Genomic DNA, 24154 nt, shown 5'->3' on the forward strand with positions numbered 1-24154 from the left:
ACACCCAAAGAGAGACAAACCCAAAATATTTACGAAATTGATGGGAGAAACAGAATCTGTAACTCAGAGGAACAGCAAGTTCCAGTGACAATATCACCAGTTATATGTGGACAATTACAGCCCCTCTTAGATTGTACATGGAATTGGATGAGAGGTGCTCATCTGTCCCTGGAACCACTCTGAGATGGAGACATCACATCATTCTCTTCACTGATATGACAACATTGCTGGATTTAGATTACTTATAATGTTTAGTGACTTGGGGGAAACCTGTACAGATTTACAAATGTTGATTTATATATATTTTTTTAAACAATCCTTTACTATCCACTGCAAGCCTTACTCAACGTTAGAGCATCAAAACATTGCCTGACAGTAAATGTTTTAGCATTTGACATGTACTACAGTATTTTAAAAGACAAAGCCCAACTTAGTTAGCAAGTTTTGGATCATTTTATGATTTTCCTAATGAAATCACAGTGAGTTTTCCAGATCAGTGGCTGCATTTAATGGTGTTGGCCACCCTTTCCTCCAACAAGGTGTCCTCTACAAATCCAGAACTGCGTGGCATTGAATGGAGCCAGCACTTCACAGTGAAGTGAAAATGCTTATTAGTCAAACAATCCACATCGGAATAATGTCAGCGTCAGCCAGTAGTGAAGGACAATACGCTGAAACCTCTGCACATGGAAACCAACTGTTTGATGTATTTGATACCATTCCACCTATTCTGCTCCAACCATGACCACAAGCCCGTCCTCCCCAGTTAAGGTGCCACCAATATCCTGTGAGGCCAAGGTAATGACAGTTATGTTTAGCAGCATATGCCTCTTACACTGAAAAAAAGAAAGGTTCTTCAATGGTTCTGTGGAGAACTCTTGCCCGATAGAGAAGCTTTGAGTTATGAATGGGGTTCTTGATGTGGCATATACGGTTCTTCAGAAATCAAAAGCATTGTTTTGTTTTTCAAATCTGTTTAGGAATACTGGCTGTCCAAACAGCAAGTTACAAGTGACCAAATCGGATTTGTGCGTGTTCAGACAGCAGTCATTTGCTGACATGTCTATGCTAGTTGTCATAGTAATGATGGTTGTGTGCGCAGTGGTGTAGGCTGATTTGTGGGGGTGCTCATGCTTCATACCACTTAGAAGTTATGTAGCAAGCTAAAGCGACAACATTGCCTGCCAAGGACGTTTCCCAGTTGATTTGAATGTTAAAAATCATAGAGTAAGAACCCTTTTAAAGCCTCAAAGAACAAGATGATACAACTTCAAAACAAATATGTTTTTGCTTAGCCACAGCAGTCAACTAGCTAGCTAGGTAGCTGTTTGGCTTTCTAGCACATGCACTCATTTGTTTGTGAACAATTAACAAGCTAGTTAGCTACCACATGTTCTTGTCAAACTGTTAACAGAGTAGCTAGCAAGCAATAAGAAAACCACATGAGGCCAAATAAATCAGATTTGACCGTTCAGTCACAAGTCGCATGACAGGAATTAGATTTGTATCTGATTTCAAACCACTTATGCCTATGGTTTGAAATGTGGCTTGAAATATCCTATTCCATGTGATTTTTGGCTGTTCAGAATGCAGGAAAAATAATAGATTTGAATCGGACATGCCCAAAAATGGTATTTGAGTACCTTCAATCTGTGTACAAGGCTTAAAATGTGAATTGTATGAAAACCTGCAGATTGGGTCCCTTTCATAGCACACAGCAAATTGGCCATTGTTAACTAGTGTTGATCTTTCAGTGTAACATTTCTGGTGTTGTTTCAAGAGTTAAATTAACACTCAGTGGTGTCAAATAATCCCAGTGTTGGTGTTAATAACCAGAGTTGAACCAAATCCAAAACCACGTCCATCATTATCATATTTTTTATATATGTTTTATATTGTTTCAATATCTATGTTTCTACATGTACCTTGATTATGCTACTCAAATATAAATAAGGTACATTTTCCTAAACTATTCCAATCTGTTACTTGGACTTATTGTACCTGCACTGAAATGGTTGTTCCAGTTTAGATGTTAAAGGTAGTCTCATATCTTAGTTTTCCCAACCTGGTAGTTATTCTGAATGCGGGTTGCGGGTGGATACAAATTCAGAATTTTGGATATCCCCACTCTGTCTGGATTCCTATAGGAAATACACATTACTTTGTATAATGTGCCAGCATAATGTGACTTGCAGGCCTGATGTGGCCTGTAAAATAAGTTTCAGACCACTGTAATTAGGGTAAAACTCTCATATGAAGGCCTTTTCAAATATGAATTGTATTATCTTAAATAAATACATTTGAATGACAACATATTCAATTAGGATCTCACTTGGTGAAGACCACAGGACTAAAAATGTATGAATGCAACAACCATGTATCTGTCAATAGCAAACACAGTCATGGGTGGTACTGGTAACTCTTAAATTCACTTGAAAGGCACCCTGGGAAAATAAGCCTTAAACCCCTAGAGCAGGACTATTCAATTCTGTTCCTGGAGGGCCAAAATACTTATTGTTTTGGATTTTTGTATGGTTCTTCAAAGAACCATCCCATGTATAGGTTCTTCAGGGACCCTCAAATGGTTCACCTATGGCATTGCTCTCAAGAACCTTCTTGAGTTCCTCCATGCACCTTTATTTTTAAGAGTGTATGAATTATGAGTTTTTAGCAAATTCATACATTTCTATACATTTTGGGATGTTACTGGTCTGCTTTTGATCCTTTTTTAAAACTTTTCGTCTTGGTCAATCAGAGAGCTACGGTCATGTAACGCTGATCATCTTGTACATTGAACTACGATTCTAACACACCAATCCTTTGTTTCCACATGTTTAATGCAGAGGTATGTCAAAGCAGTGGGTATTTATGGGGAACATTTGCTGCGTATGGAAAAGTGTGGAATCAATTTCCCGCTCCTACTGATAATTGATGGCTTTTCTGAGTGTGCTCCTGGAGGGAAAGATGACAAGCCAGGTCTATCATATTTGGAACGGTAGTAAAGCTGCCAGGGCCTAATTTCCTGGAGGCTTCTGACCCCTGAGCAACCCAGTGTCTCTCTTAAATGCTTAGAGCCAACACTCATTCATCAGCCAGGCCTGGAACAGGTCCAAAATGTCAATATCACTGTCAGACATATATTTCTATCTATAAACTGTATGTATGTATCTATATTTATTTATCTCTCTATGTGTTATGGTAAATGTGTAAAAAATCTGAGATTATAGACACACTGTAGGTTTCCCTGTTGTACACATTTAACGTGACATATCTATGTATCTAAGGTATATATCTTTCTATCAATATTCATCCATCAATCTGCACTCTGTCTCTAATCACAGTGGCGTGTAAAACCATTGGTTAGATTTACTGCTTCACTACATTTGTCTGTTTAACATTCTCCAAAACACCTCATCAGTGAGTCTGCCCTCTCAAAAGAATTGTCATCCCGTAAATCTGTCTGTCTCCAAGCGAACCTGATACTTTTAAAGTGACAACAACGATGACCTTGAGATGTATTTTTGTCAGACCTAAAACTGTCTCCCTCAGCAGTGAGAGATGTGCCTGTCCAGATGGTTTTGCGTGGCACCGTCTTGCTAATTGTCAGTGATGCCATCAAAGGGGATGTAGCAGACCTGACAACATAGCTGATGAGCAATGAGATGAGCATGATGAAATTAGAGCCGAAAAACATGTGACAGTTATTTTGTGCACCTTAAACACTATAAAGTACATGAAAATGACAACTTAAACTCCCACATTTTTATCCACCAAAGAGATGAATGATATTGTGATATTCAACACTTCTTTATGATGATTTGTTCAGTTAGCAGCCATACAATCGCTTCATTGAGTATTTAGCCAGTATATTGACACCTATTAAAGTATAAGGCTTCATTCACTGTCAAATGATAACACTTTATTTGAAGGATAGCTACCTACGTAAGGACGTCATAACACATTCCTAATACCAAACATAGCCCAACAAATAAATAACAAACATCTAATTAAGTGTTACCAAAGAGGTTACAAGATGCAGCCCCAACCAATCCCATGGCTGTTCATGCTGATTGTGTTACTTACAAGACAAACCATATGACACACAGGATGATCCTGACCTCAGACTGACATGTGCTAAAGTGCATTATGGTTATAGCTGGGATAAAGGTCATGTAGCCTGCTGTTATAAATGAAACAGGACAGCTCCAGCATACATGCAGTGTCAAGTGGGAGGAGGTCTGAAGGGAAATCCCCTTGGATCTTTTAGGGACACATGCAGAGATCGTATTAAAAGATCTTCCCTTCTGTCCTTGTGATTAGCAGACACTTAATCATCAAATTTAACAGAGAGAGTGCAAAGTATTTTAACCAGTTCATCATATAATAGAGATATAATAGACATGGAGATGCTGTGCCTCTGTGTTTAAATGTGACAATGCCCTTTTGATTTTCACTACTCTGTCTGAGCTAGAAGGTTTGAAACATGCCAGGGGGTCATAGGAATACTGCGTCATGCAGGAACAGTTAACGAACACTTCATACTGGCTAATTCATCTCTGCTCCATGATATTGTCTGGTCGTCATGTAAATTCTGAGGTCTTATTTATTCTATTTCAGAATTTATTATATCTACATATTCATTGCAGCCATAATGGTCTGTCAGCTACACTGTCTGGAGCAGCCAGTGTGCAAGCAGCAGACTTTTGCTCCGAGAGAACAAGAGAGAGAGAGAGAGAGAGAGTTTGCTCCGAGAGAGCAAGAGAGAGAGAGAGAAAGAGAAAGAGAAAGAGAGAGAGAGACTTGAAAGGAAGTAAACAAATGAATGCAATGCCTCATTGACAGGGTTTTATTTGACCGTGGCCAATTAGAGAGCATCTGTAATTTAAAACATTCAACCTAAATAAAATAAAACTTATTTAGCCAAGAGCACATTTTTCTCATGGGACTCCATCTTGGCCTTGTTTTCATTCAAATTAAGTTTTTCCCAGTAACACACGTTAGTGGAGTGTGTACAGATATCGCCGTTGGTATATTCAGACTCAAATGCATGTAGATAGCTTACAGCATCTATCTACTTGGAAACTTGGGATGATGGAATGTGTGAATAGTTTTTTAATACTAGGACTGGGACGACACCAGTATCGAGGTACTTATTAGTATCGTGGCAAGTAAAGGAAACATGTAGGAAAACAGATTTAATGTTGAAAACAAACATCATTATGTTGTCATCTAGAGACACAATTATTTATTTTCCAAGCTAAAGCACACAATGTTTTACATACATCAAAGAGTTTGGTCTGCTTCGTGTTTGAATTTTTGCCATGGGGAAAAAAATATCCTGATACTGGTGTCGTCCCGGCCCTACTTTGTACATGAGGTCAAGGTTAGGGCCAGAAATCACAAGGCTCACATCTGTCTGACATGTTTGGCTATTGCTCTTTGTAATCAATATTTTTCCGCCCAGTCTAAAGCAATGGACACTTGGCTGAAATATTGGTGGGCTGCCCTAACGACAAAAACGTGCAGCTCTGCTTGAGACAAAGTTGCAGTCAGAAATAGATTGACAGACAGTTGGCCGATGAATCACTCCCTCACTAAAGATTAACATGGCATACCTCACAATCACAAACCGAGACAGCAGGGACTGAAAAATGGATACAAGAACAGTAGAAGACATGGCAATTGATCCGCACCAATGATAGCATCACGACCAAAACAAGATCCAGACCCAAATGCTTATTTTGACTCAGAGACTCAGCCACGTGAAAAATAGTAACACCTGTATTGCTTATACTGGTTGTTAAGCATTGGAATAAAATGTTGTGCAATATGCATAACCAAATGTTGGAATAATGAGCCATCTGTATGTGTGGTCTCCTCCTTGGAGATGCCAGGAACGGAGCCATCTGTGAGGCTGCTGCCAGCTGTTTTCTTTCTTATTACATGTTTATTAAAAGCTGGAGTTGTTGTCCTTTAAAAAAAAAAAAAAAAAAAAAAAAAAAATATGGGGTGGCAATGTCTGTCTGTAATCCTATTGCCTCCGTCATCTCCGTTAGACAATTTTGGGGGATTAATTTCCAACTCCCATTAAATATTAATTAACAGTTTAAATAGAACAGTGGCAATGCTGGTTACATGTTTGTTGTTTCCTTTTCAGTGAAATGTAATGTCAAAATGTAGATTTCCGCCTAAATAGACATACCCAAAAGTAATGATTTATCATGAGAGGGCCATAAACAATACCTTGTAATGTTTATACTGCCAGAAATAATAAAATCGCACTTTTTTGGTAAAGAATGTTTATAAATTACTGAGGTGTAGTCACTTTTGAGGACTCAAACTCACAGTATAAATATGATAAAAATGACAAAATCGTTTGTCCTATTCAGCAAAAGTGGGGTAATAGGGCTTGAAATGCTTTCGAAATACACTAAAACATTAGGAACAACTTCCTAATATTGCTTGGCGCCCCTTTTTGCCCTCAAAACAACCTACTAGGTATCGAAAACGTTCCCCCGTGGATGCTGGCCCATGTTGACTCCAATGCTTCACACAATTGTGTCAAGTTGTCTGGATGTCCTTTGGATGGTGGACCATTCTTGACACACATGGGAAACATTTGAGCGTGAAAAACCCAGCAGCGTTGTAGGTCTTGACACACTCTTACGAGTGTGCCTGGTACCTACAGTGCCTTCAAAAAATATACAGACCCGTTGACTTTTTCACATTTTGTTACGTTACAGCCTTATTCTAAAATGGATTAATTTGTTTGTTTTTTCTCATCAATCTACGCACAAAACCCCATAATGACAAAGCAAAAACAGGTTTTCAGACATTTTTGCAAATGTATAAAGAAACTGAAATATAACATTTACATAAGTATTCAGATCCTTCACTCAGTACTTTGTTGAAGCACCTTTGGCAGCGATTACAGATTTGAGTCTTCTTAGGTGTGATGTTGTATTTGGGGAGTTTCTCCCATTCTTCTCTGTAGATTCTCATCAAGCTCTGTCAGGTTGGATGAGGAGTGTCGCTGCACAGCTATTTTCAGGTATCTCCAGAGTTGTTCAATCGTGTTCAAGTCCGGGCTCTGGCTGGGTCACTCAAGGACATTCAGAGACTTGTCCTGAAGCCACTCCTACATTGTCTTGGCTGTGTGCTTAGGGTCATGGTCCTGTTGGAAGGTGAACCTTTTGCCCAGTCTGAGGTCCTGAGCGCTCTGGAGCAGGTTTTCATCGAGGATCTCTGTACTTTGCTCTGTTCACCTTTCTTTCTATCCTACCTAGTCTCCCAGCCCTTGCCGCTGAAAAACATCCCCACAGCATGATGCTGCCTCCACAATGCTTCCCTGTAGGGATGGTGCCAGGTTTCCTCCAGATGTGACACTTGGCATTCAGGTGAAAAGAGTTCAATCTTGGTTTCATCAGACCAGAGAATCTTGTTTCTCATGGTCTGAGAGTCCTTTAGGTGTCTTTTGGGCAGTGGCTTTTGTCTGGTCACTCTACCATAAAGGCCTGGTTGGTGGAGTGCTGCAGAGATGGTTGAACATCTGGAAGGTTCTCCTGTCTCCACAGAGGAATTCTGGAGCTCTGTCAGAGTGACCATCATATTCTTGGTCACCTCCCTGACAAAGTCCGTTCTCCCCCGTTTGCTCAGTTTGACCGGGCGGCCAGCTCTAGGAAGAGTCTTGGTGGTTCCAAACTTCTCCATTTAAGAATGGGGGAGGCCGCTGTGTTCTTTGGGACCTTCAATGCTGCAAGCATTTTCTGCTACCCTTCACCAGATCTGTGCCTCGACACAATCCTGTCTTGGAGCTTTACAGACAATTCCTTTGACCTCATGGCTTTGTTTTTGCTCTGACATGCACTGTCAACTGTTGGACCTTATATAGTCAGGTGTGTGCCTTTCCAAATCATGTCCAATCAATTGAATTTACCATAGGTGGACTCCAATTAAGTTGTAGAAACATCTCAAGGATGAACCATGGAAACAGGACTTGAGCTCAATTTCGAGTCTCATAGCAAAGGGTCTGAATACTGATACTGGCATTTCTGTTAATATTTCAAAAAACCTGATTTACTTTGTCATCATGGGGTATTGTGTGTAGATTGATTCTTATTTAATACATTTTAGAATAAGGCTGTAACGCAACAAAGTGTGGAAAAAGTTAAGGGGTCTGAATGCTTTCCGAATACTACCCGTACCCCATTCAAAGGCACTTAAATATTTTGTCTTGTCCATTCACCCTCTGAATGGCACACATATCCTTATCCAATCCTTATTTAACCTGTCTTCTCCCATTCATCTACACTGATTGAAGCGGATTTATCTAGTGACATGGATTCACCTGGTCTCTATGTCATGGAAAGAGTTTTGAAACATGTCCCTAATGTTTCGTACACTCAGTAACAATCACATTATGAACGACTTACTTTATTTCACCTATAAATAAGATCATGCTTAGTAATAGTACAAAATTGGCACCGTTTCGTATAACTTTTTTGGAGCGAAGCAGAGACGCCATTCAAATGCCTGCTGACATGGAGATTTGCAAGCGGAGCTGCGAGGTACACAGCAAGAGGAAATCTATACTTTGTCTGGATAGGCCACAAAATGTGACGTACCGCTCCCTATGCAAATGAGGTGTCAGATTCCACATACTGCATCTCAGCTGAGAAGCAGAAAGCGGCATGTGAAGCGGGACAACCAGAGTGCACAGCAATGGATGTTGTGCCATTCACAGACTGCTCTGTACATAACAATGTCGGTCGGAACCAGTCTTTACATCTAAGATGTTTTAAGAGAGCTATGAGTCACTATAAACACAGACATAAAAACTGTGAAAAATATTCATCAAATATCACCTATGACCTATGATACTATTTGTATGATACTACTTTATCAACTGGGTCGTATCTTCATTATGCACAATTATTATTCAAAATCTCATCATGAGATCAAATCAAATGACTTTCCATTTTCAGAGTCAATTAGCAACATATTGGTTTACCACAATCAGGCATTCATGCACAGCAGGCAACCTCCAACCTAAACTCCTCAAGTCAGAATCAGATCAGATCTCTCGTAATTGAGGGTGGCAGAACTGCAGACCACCCTCTGTACCTGTCAACAAATTTCAAGAACTCAAAGTAAGCTGCATCAGGGATGCATCCTGCCATCCTGCCTGGGATAGGTGATGGACACAGAGAAGGAGCACTGGAAATGTCCATCAGCATCCTCTAGCCAGTGCCATGTGCTGAACAAGACAGGTCAGGTCTGAACTGACACTGACAAACCCAGGGTGGACACACTGTCGACACAGACTAAAGCAATGCCAAGGGACAAGTGACAGGTTACTTTGATGCCTTACCTAACTGCTCACTGCAGTAGGCCCACATGCCAACAGGGAGGCAGAAATAGGCACATGGAGTGGATACTCTCATGAATGTGAGTACACAGTACTACACACGCACGCACAGAACGCACACAAGCACACACAACCCACACACACACACATGCACACACAGTTTTGTAGAACTGTGTGGGTAAAATCACTGGGGAAGCCAAGCCAGGAAAAACATCATACTACAACCTATGTGGTGATAATTGCGTTGTTTGCTCTATACCCTTTAGTTCATACACCATTGTGATATACAATAAGACAGTGACAACAAAAAGACAACAGTCACACAGTGGTGGAATAAATTCCACGGCACAAACGTTTATTTCATCACAAGACCGGAAAGCAACATCTATCCAGATAAAGCAAATATTGCATTATCACCTGCAGCACGTTCAAGCAAGTGAATGTTTTCGACAGTTTACTAAACAACTACTGATTTAGAACCATGGAGTCACCTCAAGTCAGCAGAAAGACAACTGGAGGGATGTCTCCACTATTCCAGCGCCATTTCAACTTAAACATGTTAACATCAAATCAACAAGGCTATATACAGGGTGCTTAGTTTAACACGCTGAGAAACCTCCCCCGTAAAGATACTAAAGCTATTTAGTCCAATCAATGTTGCTAAATATCATGTGGCTGTCCATGGTACTGAGTTCTGTAGGTGTGTGTGTGGGTGTGGGTGTGTGTGTCCGTGTGCAAGTAAAACAACATGATTGACTCACCATACTAGACTAGGGCGGCAGGGGCGGCAGGTAGCCTAGTGGTTAGAGCGTTAGACTAGTTGCAAGGTCAAATCCCCGAGCTGACAAGGTACAATTCTGTCATTATTCCCCTAAACAAGGCAGTTAACCCACTGTTCCTGGGGCATCATCATCATTTGTTCTTAACTGACTTGCCTAGTCAAATAAAGGTAAAAAGTAAAATAGTTGGACTCCAATGTCATTCTCCTCTCTTTCATGTTGACAAAATGGTCTATGGCTCTGTTTTACATTCCACTTTTCGTTTTTGTTGTCATAAACTATGTACCTAGCTAAAATACTTGCTAGCCTGACTTCCTCGCATGGGCAACAATGAGCCAGCTAAGTTAGCTAGCTAACGTTAGTTAATGTGAGGCTACATATTGAACTTCAATCGTTTCAGACCAGTGGCACAATATATTCACTTATGTTTTGATCGGAATTGGTGTCATAATCATTGGCTTGTACAGAGAATTAAGTCAAAACCACAAGTCCAAATCCCTATCTACACTCATGGCTTAAGAAAGGTCCGATTTAGTAAGCTAGCTACTACGGGACATCAACACAAGCAGACCAGAAACAGACACGTATTTCAGAAAAGTGATTTGATTGGTGTGAAGCCAAATCCAAATTGGCCTCCCCTGGGGGCGTTTTGCTGCGGAAGGACAACCCACAGTTGAGCTCAGCTCAACACTGATTGGGAAATTATTATTTTTTGCTCCAGAGCACCTCAGACTGGGCGAAGGTCAACTTTCCAACAGGACAACATCCACAAGCACACAGCCAAGACAACGCAGGAGTGGCTTTCGGGACAAGTCTCTGAATGTCCTTGAGTGAACCAGCCAGAGCCCGGACTTTAACCCGATCTAACATCTCTGGAGAGACTTGAGAACAGCTGTGCAGCAACGCTCCCCATCCAACCTGTTAGAGCTTGAGAGGATCTGCCAGAGAAGAATGGGAGAAACTCCCCAAATACAGGTGTGCCAAGCTTGTAGCGTCATACCCAAGAAGACTCTACGCTGTAATTGCTGCCAATCATGCTTCAAGAAGGTACTGAGTAAAGGGTCTGAGAACTTATGTAACTGTGATATTTTAGATTTTATTTTTAATACATTTGCAACATTTTCTAAAAATCATTTTTTTCTTTGTCATTATGGGGTATTTTGTGTAGATTGATGAGTGGGAAAAAAAACTATTTAATCCATTTTAGAATAAGGCTGTAACGTAACAAAATGTAGAAAAAGTCAAGGGGTATGAATACTTTCCGAATGCACTGTACGTTGATGTACAGCTCTAGACTAGGTAAGATGGAACAGTGCTCAGTAATTTAACAAACAAATTCCCTTTTTCTTTTTTAAGCAATTACCTGCCACAGGGTAACCTTGGAGGATCAAGTGAAATGTTAGAGATAAATCGTTAAAGACACTGACAGGGTATTTATCTTCACTCCTGCTTTAATGCCTTAGTACACACACCCAAACACACACACACACACACCCGTCCTACACACACCCACACTGAACACAGTGGAGGGAGGTGAAGCGTTTTCGAATAGCTCTGCTGCCTTGTCCCAGTGTGCCTCAATGTATGCGCTTGTAAGATCACTGTTGCGTGTGTCAATCCTCCAGTTGAATCATGTTCTTAAAGCGCTTCATTTTAAAATCAAGCATGAATAATTAAGTCATTTCACGAAGCTGCTTTAGCGATATATTACAGGAGAGGAAATAGGTCAAGCAGCTCGACGGTAAATATATTGTTTGAATGGGATATTATTGGGCTAAGAATGCACACTTTCATTTGGTAAGAAATAACCTAACCTTCTCACTTTCTCTCTTCCCAACACCGCCACCACCTTCAAAATTGACTAACAGGTTTGATTTACGTATGCCAAAACGGATATAGGATATAGGATATATTTTCCAAAGCCATTGTTCAGTTAATGACTCCGTCCTTTTAGATAATAGACACCAAATGTAGAATAAAAAAAATAAAAAAACAGAGATATTTAGATCCAAATGCAATATTCTTGAAAGTTAAGCAGTGTCACTCTCAAGCATGTTAGTTTTGTGAAACTTTGACAATGATTCCTCTTAATGAAGCATCTGCTTCAAGGATAGCAATCTTAGCATAAAACAGTAAAGCATTGTTTTAGTCATTGTCATAAATACATGCATTTCAATTTAGTCTAAATTGTGCAAATTGAATCCCTGATAATACCCAAAGTTTTCATGCACAGCTAATTGTAATATAGTTTGATGTTTAATTCAAGCTCTTTGTCCTTTTAGCTCGTTTTTTCCTTCTTAACTAGGTTATATTTATTAGAATATTAAATCAGCATCTGCTGTTAACAGTATGCATATGTTGTTGTTCTACTTTGAAAATTATGACTCTCAAGACTTCAATCACCGGCTGTCCGTCTCACATGAAATTTCAGCTTTGAATCAAAAACAGGTTTGGATTCCCCAGGCCTTCCTCCTTTCATCATGGCTAGTGCATTTTAATTAGACTGGCTATGCAGCTCTGATTTGTAGCAAGCCTGCGTAACTAAATAGTTGAACCACAAGATGCAAATGAGTACTGGGTTGTTGGGTTCTTGCGATATTGGAAACAGTCAAGAGGAGGTGAAACTAACTGCTCTTAGTGAATTTTGGAACACTGATTTGCTGAAGAACACCCATGTTCAACATGAGGTCATGTTCAAAAGGTTTTTATTGTGTTTCACATATGACGTCGGTAAAACTTTATTTAGACAGTCCATCCACAGATGCTCTACCAACTATTAACATTTCAACAAACTACCTACTAACCCTAGTCCTAACCTTAACCCTTATCCCAACCCTAAATTGAACTCTTACCCTAACCGTAGTCATAACCCCAACCTTAACCCTTATTCTAAACCTAACCCTAACTGTAACCTTATAGCAAACAGATAGTTTGTTAATAGTACCACCGTCTGTAGAGCATCTACCGATGGACTATCTGGACTGTCCGAAGTGTGACCCACATATCCTGCTGCGTGGTATATGAGGTATGTGCTGTAGTTCATGCAAAACAAAAGGGATTAAATCATGGTTGTGCAATGCAAAGGTAGGCCTATTTTACAGGTCAAAGGTAATCATGTACAATAGGTACATGGATTGAGAAGAATATTATAACCATGTTGAAAGAGTAAACTGTAAACATTTAACAGAGAAATGTTGAGGCCTTTTTTTGACAAACAAATTGGATTAATTGATGTCTAAGTGCATGTTTGTGCCTTTCTTGTGTATAGCAACCATCAACATGTTTCGTCATTGAATGAGTACATGTGAGCAACATCATCTGCAACTCAATTTCAGGTAACAAATATGTGATTTGATTTCATAATGCCGGGGCTTTGATATTCTCAGACAGACATAGTTCAAACTACATACACATCAATGTGTCTTTGTTAACTGCCTTCTCAGCATGCAGGCGACACAATGCATCTAATTGCTGCTACGCTGATAATGATGGAAGGATAAAGCCACAAGTAGCCACAGCTAGAAAAAAACAATCCCACCGATATATTTGCTACCATATGTTATGGTAGTGGATCATCAGCTCTGTGGTGGAAAATCCATAAGCAGCCAAGTAAGAGAGATGCAGCCATGTAAAACAGGAATGCTCGACAAACCTGGAAGAAGTGGGACTGTACTATATCATACACTACTGGCTACTAGTTTCAGTCGTTTGCAGCAATATCCCATAGAAGTCAATACATGATTCACGCAAAAACATCTCACATTTGGACACATTTCACACAAACGTCGTATTCACACACACACACACACACACACACACACACACACACACACACACACACACACACACACACACACAAGCTAAGCAGTGTTGGTCCTTGGATGGGAGACCAGATGCTGCTGGAAGTGGTGTTGGAGGGCCAGTAGAATGCACCCTTTCCTCTGGTCTAAAAACAAATGTCCCAATGCTCCTGTGCAGTGATTGGGGACATTGCCCTGTGTAGGGTTGTCACTCCCTGACCTTAGAGAGCTTTTTATGTCTCTATTTTGGTTTAGACAGGGTGTGATTTGGGTGGGCATTCTATGTTCATTTTTCTATGTTTTGTATTTCTTTGTTTTGGCCGGGTATGGTTCTCAATCAGGGACAGCTGTCTATCGTTGTCTCTGATTGGGAACCATACTTAGGCAGCCCTTTTTCCCACCTGTCTTTGTGGGTAGTTGTCTTTGTTTGTTGGCACTATAGCCTTAAGCTTCACGGTTGGTATTTGGATTGTTTATTGTTTTTGTCGGCGTCATATGAATAAAAATAATATGTACGCTCACCACGCTGCACCTTGGTCCAGTTCTTTCAACGGCCATGAAAAGGGTGCTGTCTTTCGGATGGGATGTTAAACGGGTGTCCTGACTCTCTGTGGTCACTAAAGATCCCATATCACTTATTGTAAGAGTAGGGTAACCCTGGTGTCCTGGATAAATGACCAATCTGGCCTTCATACCATCATGGCCACCTAATCATCCCCAGTTAACAATTGGCTCATTGGCTCATCATCACACCTGGTCAAGTGTATATAATTACCTCATACATTGACTCAGTACTATTACCCTGTGTATGTATCCACGTTTTTGTTACTCATTGTGTATTTTTTTTCTTATATTATTTTTCTATTTGTCCCTTGTTTAATTATTTTTTGTAACGGATGTCGTCTGGAGATAGAGAGGAGGACCAAGGTGCAGCGTGGTAAGTGTTCATGTCTTTTTAATAAACAAACTGAACACTGGAACAAAACAATAAACGATGTGAACAAAACAAAACAGTACCGTGTGGCCCAAACACTCACACGGAAACAGACACCCACAAAGCAAAAGTGAAACCCAGGCTACCTAAGTACGATTCTCAATCAGGGACAACAATTGACAGCTGCCTCTGATTGAGAACCATACTAGGCCGAACTCAAAAACCAACATAGAAAAACAAACGTAGACTGCCCACTCCAACTCACGCCTTGACCATACTAAAACACAGACAAAAACAAACAATTGTTGGGAAGGGCACGTAAGTAAGCATTTCACTGTTGGTCTACACCTGTTGTTTATAAAGTATGTCACATTTGGAGAAACGTGGGAAAACGTCTAATTCTGCAGTGATACTGTGAGAGCTTGTTGGGTAGAGAATAGAGATAAGCTGAATTGAGGGGTGGTGGGTGATGGTGGTTGTGTGGGACCTGTCTGTCAGTGTACACGCACATGCTTCTTTTGTACACACAGTCGGGTGCCGGGTTTGGTGTGAAAAGCTGTCAGACTGGGGTTGGATCTAAGCCATGATTGATCACACAGATTCAGGACGATTTCAGGAGGTCTCTGCCATTGTGGGCAAGATAACTGACATCCACATAAATGGGAGGATGGAATATTATGAGAAATTGTTTTTCATGGAGTGACGAACTAGGCAGGGCAAACCAGTTTCTCCCAAAGGGCCACATTCGTGAGATCATGTTGCACTGAGAGGTCTGCCAAAGTCATCCATCATATCACCTAAACCTGGTTTCTGATTAGGTCAGGAATAGCTTCTCTATGTCATAGGAACACACTTTGTTGAACCATAAAGCTACCCACTTACCTCAATAATCTAGAAGCGAGGACACTGAAGCAGTTGGTCAAGTTGTACAGGATATTTCCAAAACATTAGGGTTAGGGTTTTTATGAGGGTTTTTATGAGGGTGAATGTGAGGTTGATGAATATGACGCTGCACAAGAGTCGCAGATTACAAAGATATACACATGCAGCTGTTGAATGCTTGTTATACAACTCTATAACCTCATAATTGCTGCCACTGTTTATTATAAATCATGTTGCCTAGTCACCAATTAAGGTGCCACCAACCTCCTGTACTGTATGGACATATCTACCTCAATTAGTTCATACACCTGCAAATCAACTCATTACTGTAAATCAAAATCTCAATTCAAAATCTCAAATCAAATCAGATGTTATTGGTCCGAAACACATGGTTAGCAGATGTTAATGCGAGTGTAGCGAAATGCTTGTGCTTCTGATTCCGACAGTGCAGTAATATCTAACAAGTCATCTAAAAATTCCCCAACAACTACCTAAGACACACACATCTAAAAGGGGTGAATGAGAATATGTACATAAAAATATATGGATGAGCAATGGCAGAGCGGCATAGGCAAGGTGCAATAGACGGTATAAAATACAGTATATACATATGATATGAGTAATGTAAGATATGTAAACATTATTAAAGTGGCATTGTTTAAAGTGACTAGTGATCCATTTGTTAAAGTGGCCAGTGATTGTGTCTCCATGTAAGCAGCAGACTCTCTAAACAGTGATTGCTGTTTAACAGTCTGATGGCCTTGAGCTAGAAGCTGTTTTTCAGTCTCTCGGTACCAGCTTTGATGCACCTGTACTGACCTTGCCTTCTGGATGGTAGTGGTGTGAACCGGCAGTGGCTCGGGTGGTTGTTGTCTTTGATCATCTTTTTGGCCTTCCTGTGACATCGGGTGCGCTATAGGTGTCATGGAGGGCAGTTAGTTTACCCCCAGTGATGCGAGTGTGCAGACCGCACCACCCTCTGGAGTGCTTTGCAGTTGAGGGTAGAGCAGTTGCCGTACCAGGCTGTGATACAGCCCGACAGGATGTTCTCGATTGTAGATCTGTAAAAGTTAGTCAGGGTTTTGGGTGACAAGACAAATTTCTTTAGCCTCCTGAGGTTGAAGAGACACTGTTGTGCCTTCTTCACCACACTGTCTGTGTGTGGACCATTTCAGTTTGCCGTTGATGTGTACACAGAGGAACTTAAAACTTTCCACTTTCCCCACTGCTGTCCCTTCAATGTGGATAGGGGGGTGCTTCCTGTGCTGTTTCCTGAAGTCCACAATCATCTCCTTTGTTTTGATGCCTTTGAGTGAGAGGTTGTTTTCCTGACACCACACTCCGAGTGCCTTCACCTCCTCCCTGTCGGCTGTCTTGTCATTGTTGGTAATCAAGCCCACTACTGTTGTTTCGGCTACAAACTTGATAATTGAGCTGGAGGCGTGCGTGGCCAAGCAGACGTGGGGGAACAGGAAGTACAGGAGGGGTCTGAGTGTTGAGGGTCAGCGAGGTGGAGATGTTGTTTCCTACCTTCACCACCTGAGTGCGGCTCGTCAGAAAGTCCAGGGCCCAATTGCACAGGGTGGGGTTGAGACCCAGGGCCTCCAGCTTGATCATGAGCTTGGAGTGTACTATGGTGTTGAATGCTGAGCTGTAGTCAATGAACAACATTCTTACATAGGTATTCCTCTTGTCCAGATGGGATAGAGCAGTGTGCAGTGTGATGGTGATTGCATCGTCTGTGGACCTGTTAGGGCGGTATGCAAACTAAAGTGGGTCTAGGGTGGCCGGTAAGGTGAAGGTGATATGATCCTTGACTAGTCTCTCAAAGCACTTCATGATGGCAGAAGTGAGTGCTACAGGGCAGTAGTCATTTAGTTCAGTTCTTTGCCTTCTTGGGTATAGGAACAATGGTGGCCATCTTGAAGCATGTGGGGACAACACACTGGGATAGGGAGTGATTGAATATGTCCGTAAACACACCAGCCAGCTGGTCTGCGCATGCTCTGAGGACGGGCTAGGGATGCCGTTCTGGCCAGCAGCCTTGCGAGGCTTAACATGTTTAAATGTTTTACTCACGTCAGCCACGGAGAGAGAGGGGGGGGGGGGGGGGGGCGGCAGTCCTTGTTAGCAGGCCGCGATGGTGGCACTGTATTATCCTCAAAGCAGGCAAAGAAGGTGTTTAGTCTGGCTGGAAGCGTGACGTCGGTGTCCGTGACGTTGCTGGTTTTCCTGTAGACCCTGCCACGTATGTTTCTTGTCTGAGCCGTTGAATTGCGACTCCACTTTGTCCCTCTACCAGCATTTCGCTTGTTGATTGCCTTGTGGAGGGAATAACTACACTGTTTATAAGCAGCCATATCCCCAGACCTCTTTCCAATGCATGGTTTGCGCTTTCAGTTTTGCAGGAATGCCGCCATCCATTCACGGTTTCTGGGTAGGGTAGGTTTTAATAGTCACAGTGGGTACAACATCTCCAGTGCACTTCCTTATAAATTCACTCACCGAGTCAGCGTATAGGTCAATGTTATTCTCTGAGGCTAACCGGATCAAAATAATCTTGAAGCGTGGATTCCGATTGGTCAGACCAGCGCTGAATGGTTCTACTCACTGGTACATCCTGTTTGAAACTGGTACATCCTGTTTCTGCCAATAAGACGGTGGGAGTGAGATGGCGTCGTGGTCGGATTTGCCGAAGGGAGGGAGGGGGAGGGCATTGTATGCATCGCTGAAGTTAGAGTAGCAGTGGTCAAGTGTATTACCCCCATGCATAGTGCAATCAATATGCTGATATAATTTAGGTAACCTTGTTCTCAAATTTGCTTTGTTAAAATCCCCAGCTACAATAAATACAGCCTCAGGATATATGGTTTCCAGTTTACATAGAGTCCAGTGAAGTTACTTGAGGGCCTTCTTCGTGTCTGGTTGAGGGGGAATGTACACAGCTGTGATGATAACTGACAAGATTTCTCTTGGGAGGTAATATGGCCGGCATTTGATTGTAAGGAATTTTAGGTCGGGTGAGCAAAAGGACTTGAGTTCCTGTATGTTGTTATGATTACACCATGAGTTGATAATCATGAAGCATACACCCCTGCCTTTCCTCTTCCCAGAGAGGTGTTTATCTCTGTTGGCACGATGCGTCGAGAAGCCCGGTGGCTGAACCGATTCCGACAACATATCCCAAGACAGCCATGTTTTTGTGAAACAGAGAATGTTACAATCTCTGATGTCTCTTTGGAAGGCAACCCTTGCTCGAATTTCGTCTACCTTATTGTCAAGAGACTGGACATTGGTGAGTAGTATAATCGGGAACGGTGGGCGATGTGCACGTCTACGGAGCCTGACCAGGAGGCCGTTCCGTCTGCCCCCTTTGCGGCGCTGTTGTTTTGGGTCGGCTTCTGGGATTAGATCCATTGTCCTGGGTGGTGGTCCAAACAGAGGATCCGCTTCAGGATATTCACGTATTCCTGGTTGTGATGTTGGTAAGTTGACATTGCTCTTGTATCCAATAGTTATTCCCGGCTATATGTAATAAGACTTAAGATTTCCTGGGGTAACAATGTAAGAAATAATACATAAAAAAAACTAAATATTGTATAGTTTCCTAAGGACTCGAGCGAGGCGACCATCTCTGTTGGCGCCATCTTTAATATATATATATATATATATATATATAGCCAAGTTAGCATACTCATTGTGCATTTATTCCTAATGTTATTATTTTTCTATTATTGATATTTTTCCCCCTCTCTCTGCATTGTTGAGAAGGGCACATAAGAACGCATTTCACTGTTAGTCTACACCTGTTGATTACGAAGCATGTGACAAATACAATTTGATTTGGTAATATAGCATTTACTATCTATGGAAATAATTCAAGTTCCTTTCTTCCATCATCTCAGAACCCTTGGTAAAAACAAAATGGAACTTAAATCAATGACATTTTGCACATTATTATCGCTGAAACAGCCCTTACATATCCTGGTGTGTTCTCTGGCCCCTGGCCCTTTAATAAACTCATGATTATCTGGTGTAACAAATGTCTCGCTGCCATCATCAAGTCCAGGCGAGGGAGGAGTTTTTAATGTTCAGTTTGTTCTATGGATCGATGTTTGCTGGCATCGCCTCACCCTGCCTGCTCCGTGCGTGATAGCCTACCATTACCCAACGTTTTACGCTCTTCCTTGAACACACGCTATTCAATACAGAGCGCTCTCAAAACCTGCCTGGCATCTGACGGACGTAGTCCCATGGCTTTGGTGGTCCAACACGAAAAGAAAAGAAGACAATCCGCCCTAGATGATCTAGGAACGGAGGTGAAAGAAGAATAACTGCTCTGACGTCTGTTTTGCCTAGACAACGTTTTCTGACTCTGGATTTTATAGTGAGAGAAGTAGGCTACTCTAAATAAAGAGTCGCTCTCTCTGCATGGACTATCATACTAGACCGCATACCGATTTCACCTGGGCAGAGTGAGTGAGCTACGTGAACTACCAGTTCAAAAATGCCAAGGAGAAAACAGCAGGCGCCGAAACGGGCTGCGGGTAAGAGGACATTCACACCTATCATATTAGTCATAAACAATATTAGATGTTGTTATTATCAAACTGATATTGTATATGTTAAAACAGTATAGCAGTATACTTTGATCTGTATGATGTTTTGGGTAGTACACTGGCCCAAATCGAATGTCAAAGTGACAGTAATACCGGATGACGAAGGTGCAATTTATTCAAATATGATACTCGGCAATCTTTTATAGCCGAGTATCATATTTGAATATTTGGCTATCTTCGGCTATAATTGTTTAAGTTTTCTGTTTTTGAAGAAGGACCTGTATTGTAATTTATTCCAAGTCGTTCAAAAGTTGTTTTAGTATAACGCAAAAGTGGTGTGTATTGCCATAAACAATTAAGACTTGCGCAAATGTATATTTCATGTGTGCTTCGGGTGGCTGTCCTAAACATTTGAACTTCCGATGAACTCTTTATATCTATAGCCCAGACAAATGGAGGACACAAGCACGCACACGCAGAGAGAGAGAGAATCTATTTTAAATTTTAAAAAATATATATGATTATTATTATTCAAGCATGTCACATTTTGTTTGTGTGTGTGTGTGTGTGTGTGTACTGTGTTGTTTATGATGTTCATAAACAATTATTATTTTTCCTAGATGGATTACACCCGAGACAATCATTGACAAACACTGTAACAGTGTAATGCACATTTTATGTAAATAGTTATACCTGGTTGTCACTCATCTGTATTCAGTCAGCTGAATACATACAGTAGGCCTACACTTACAGTACAATGTGCAAAATATAAACACAAGAGTAGACCACGCTCTTTTGCCTACTGTAGCGCTTTGGGTCATCAGTGTGCCTATGGAGGGTTTATTATGGTGACCGACTCATTTGAGTGTTTACAAACCTGGTTACTAAGACCAGATAGGCCAGTACCAAAAAAAAAAAAAAACCTACTCTTTCGTTCATCCTTTGTTACCCCACACTGCAAAATAATTATTGTTATTGCTTAGTAATTCATCACTCGTATGATTAACCTTGACTTTGTTCTTGATGGTGTTTACACAATGGCATACTATAGTGCATCCAAGTTGCGTTATTAAAAAGAGGGAATCAAAATAATTGAGATGATGGATATGAATGAATTGATGAAGGGTATTATCAGTGGAGGTGGTGGGATGCTGTTCAGTGGGTTTAGAAGTTATCGGTCCTTATTATGGTTGCGATGTAGACACCAGATGGTGATTGTTCTCTGCCAATAATGGCGGATCTTTGTATCCGCTTCAGATAGTGAAACCCTTATCTAATAGACACACTCAAGTGTATGTACACACACATACATACACACACACACACTTAGAGAGAGAGAGAGAAAGAAAAAACATCACCAAACACAGAGACTCATCCTCATATTCATACACAAAATATTTGTCCCACATTCCACTCTGAAAAAAAGCCTTATCCCACTATTATTCTGGGAACTGTTGAGAGTTCCTAAGCGATCCCTTTACACGCTCTCAGCTGCCTCGCCTGTAATCTGGTAAATGTGTCAGCCCTATAGAGAAATAAGCCTTCCAGAAGAGTTTCTTCATTGTTGAGGTAATTGTCTCCTCTTTGACAGGCACATTCATCAGTGGCTTAATGGTCAATCAAAAGTTGGCAGGCAGAGTGTTTTCATTCTTTCCTATCCACTACATTAGGAATACTTAATCAAAATGTCTCCCGGTAATGGCTGTGAAGAGTTCATGACTGACTGATCCGTTGTCTGTGCCGATAGAAAATTAACAGCTCGGCACTGGAGAGATGTGGGCCTGCAGATAAACAAATTGTGCATTAATATTTCATCTTCAAGACCTGGGATGTGCTATCAGGCGGCAGAATATTCCTGGGCTGTGTTGTCATTTCTCTCGCTCGCTTTTTTCCCTCTGTATTCTTGAAAGGTCTTTGCAGCTGTAACTCATTTCGCTTGATGACTTTACTGGGGTTACAGAGAGTGACGACAAATTGATTACCTGGCAGAGCAAGAATGGAGCGAAGAGAGACGTGGGCTGACAGTCATGTTATAATAATATGTTTAATGATGTGTGGAAGGGAACAAGGAGAGAGTGGTATTGAAATAAGAGATGCAAGGAATAGGTTTCATTTATATGTAGTGCTCTTGAAGATGTAGTTGGCCTATCCCTCTGTGAAAATTAAAAATGTTAAGGGGTAGTAAAGACAATCTCCTCAAGCAACAACACATTAATTCATGGGACATTTGGTTTTCAGGGTGCTTCTCTTCTCCTTGGAGAATAGTACTATTAATAGGTATGTTTGTAAATTTGATTCGATTTTTTTCAACATTCATTGAGCAGAAGGTAACTTAAAGTGACAATTCCTTCCTGGCACACTGTAGAACACGCTAAACCTTTAGATTTAAGTAGAATAGTTCATGAATATAGGAAGGTATATAGTAAACATTTATGAAATGTGTATTTTCGTTTCCTATGTTGGATACACGTTTAACCCTATAAGTGGTTAGTGGACTAAATACATTTCTGAGTGAAAGTGGCCTTACGTTTATTTTGCGTCAGTGGAAGTATTTATCTTATAGGTTTTACAATACCTCTAGCTGTGCCTCAAACCGTTAGCCCAATTTGCTGTTAACAAGATAAACTGGAGAACAGACAAAGGCATTAAGTGTTGCAGTACCATTAAGTGAGTGACAGCAGCTTGTGGGAATTGGCTAGCTGAAATTCCTCCTAAGTGGTTTGTTCTGGAAACATCTTACCATTAAGGCAGATGTTGTTGATCCTAGTTTAGGTAAAAAGAAGTCCATTGCATCTGTTTGATTTGACATGGATTAAAGGAAATTACACCACCAAATAAAATTGTGAGAAATTATCTGTTTTTCTGTCGAAGATTACCACCATTGTTATTGTCATGTTTTGTTCCAAAAATATAGAATTTTGCTGCATATCTTGGATTTTGGTGGCTTGGTTTTGCTCCCCTTTTTTAGCTGCCCCCATCCTTTGCTTATATTTGGTGTAAGAGTAATATGGGGTTGTATTGTTTGATCTCATTGCATTTCCACCTGCATGCCATGCCAGTGAGGTGAGGTGACAGCAGGTGTGGATAGCTAATAGTTTGGAAGGCTTTTGTTTTTTTGAGAGGGAGTCAGACAGGGCGGTGCACTGTCTAGGTGATAAGAACACAGACTACTGTGCCCTCCAGCGTACTGATCTCGCTCTCCTCTCCTCCTCTCCTCCTGTGTGGAAAACAGACTGTTATGATTGGTCTTAAGGCAAGTGCCTGACTGCTCCTCAGTCACAACGCAACTGCAGCCTGCTACCGCTCATTCACCTTGTGTTCCCTCTGAGACCTGCACTAGTTTCCAGGCAAATTACACAATTTGATATGCTATTGGGCTGGGTGATTCATGTGGATAATGTTTCCATGTGATCGTCACAGCAGAAAAAGAGTATTTCTTGTTATGATTTATTTCCTCATTAAGGCAGACAATAACAAGAGTATTGGGAGAGTTTATTGTAAACAGGCTAAATCTCATTATTTCTACCTGACATCCCAAGTATGAAGGAAATTATGCCACGGCACTGTGTTTTGTCCATGTCCCTACAGACACAATGGGTTAAAGACCGAAATGATGAAAAGACTGAAGAGCAAAGGCAGTTCATCAAATGTACTTTGAGGATGAAAAATTGGGAAGGGACTATTATAGATAATATAACAACACTCTGTGGTCCTGCTATTTGATGACATGGAGAACGTTTGTCCATGATGAAGTGCAGTGGAGTTTGTCTACTTGCAAAGCGCACCGCATTCTTATAAGAATGTAATAAGCACTTTTACCCTGTACATCACCT

At 41.0% G+C, this 24154-nt stretch overlaps 1 protein-coding gene across 1 annotated transcript in view; it reads left to right on the forward strand.

The window, feature by feature from the left end:
* Nucleotides 1-19864: 19864 nt before the first annotated feature.
* The window catches only part of LOC110492060 (teashirt homolog 2), a 45657-nt gene continuing 41367 nt past the window's right edge, over nt 19865-24154 (forward strand). Inside the window, exon 1 of the mRNA XM_021566041.2 lies at nt 19865-20309. Coding sequence (XP_021421716.1) covers nt 20270-20309 — 40 coding nt within the window. The 5' untranslated portion in view covers nt 19865-20269. The remainder of the gene's footprint in view (nt 20310-24154) is intronic.

Source organism: Oncorhynchus mykiss, chromosome 16, assembly GCF_013265735.2.
Source record: "Oncorhynchus mykiss isolate Arlee chromosome 16, USDA_OmykA_1.1, whole genome shotgun sequence".
Classification (NCBI taxonomy): domain Eukaryota; kingdom Metazoa; phylum Chordata; class Actinopteri; order Salmoniformes; family Salmonidae; genus Oncorhynchus; species Oncorhynchus mykiss.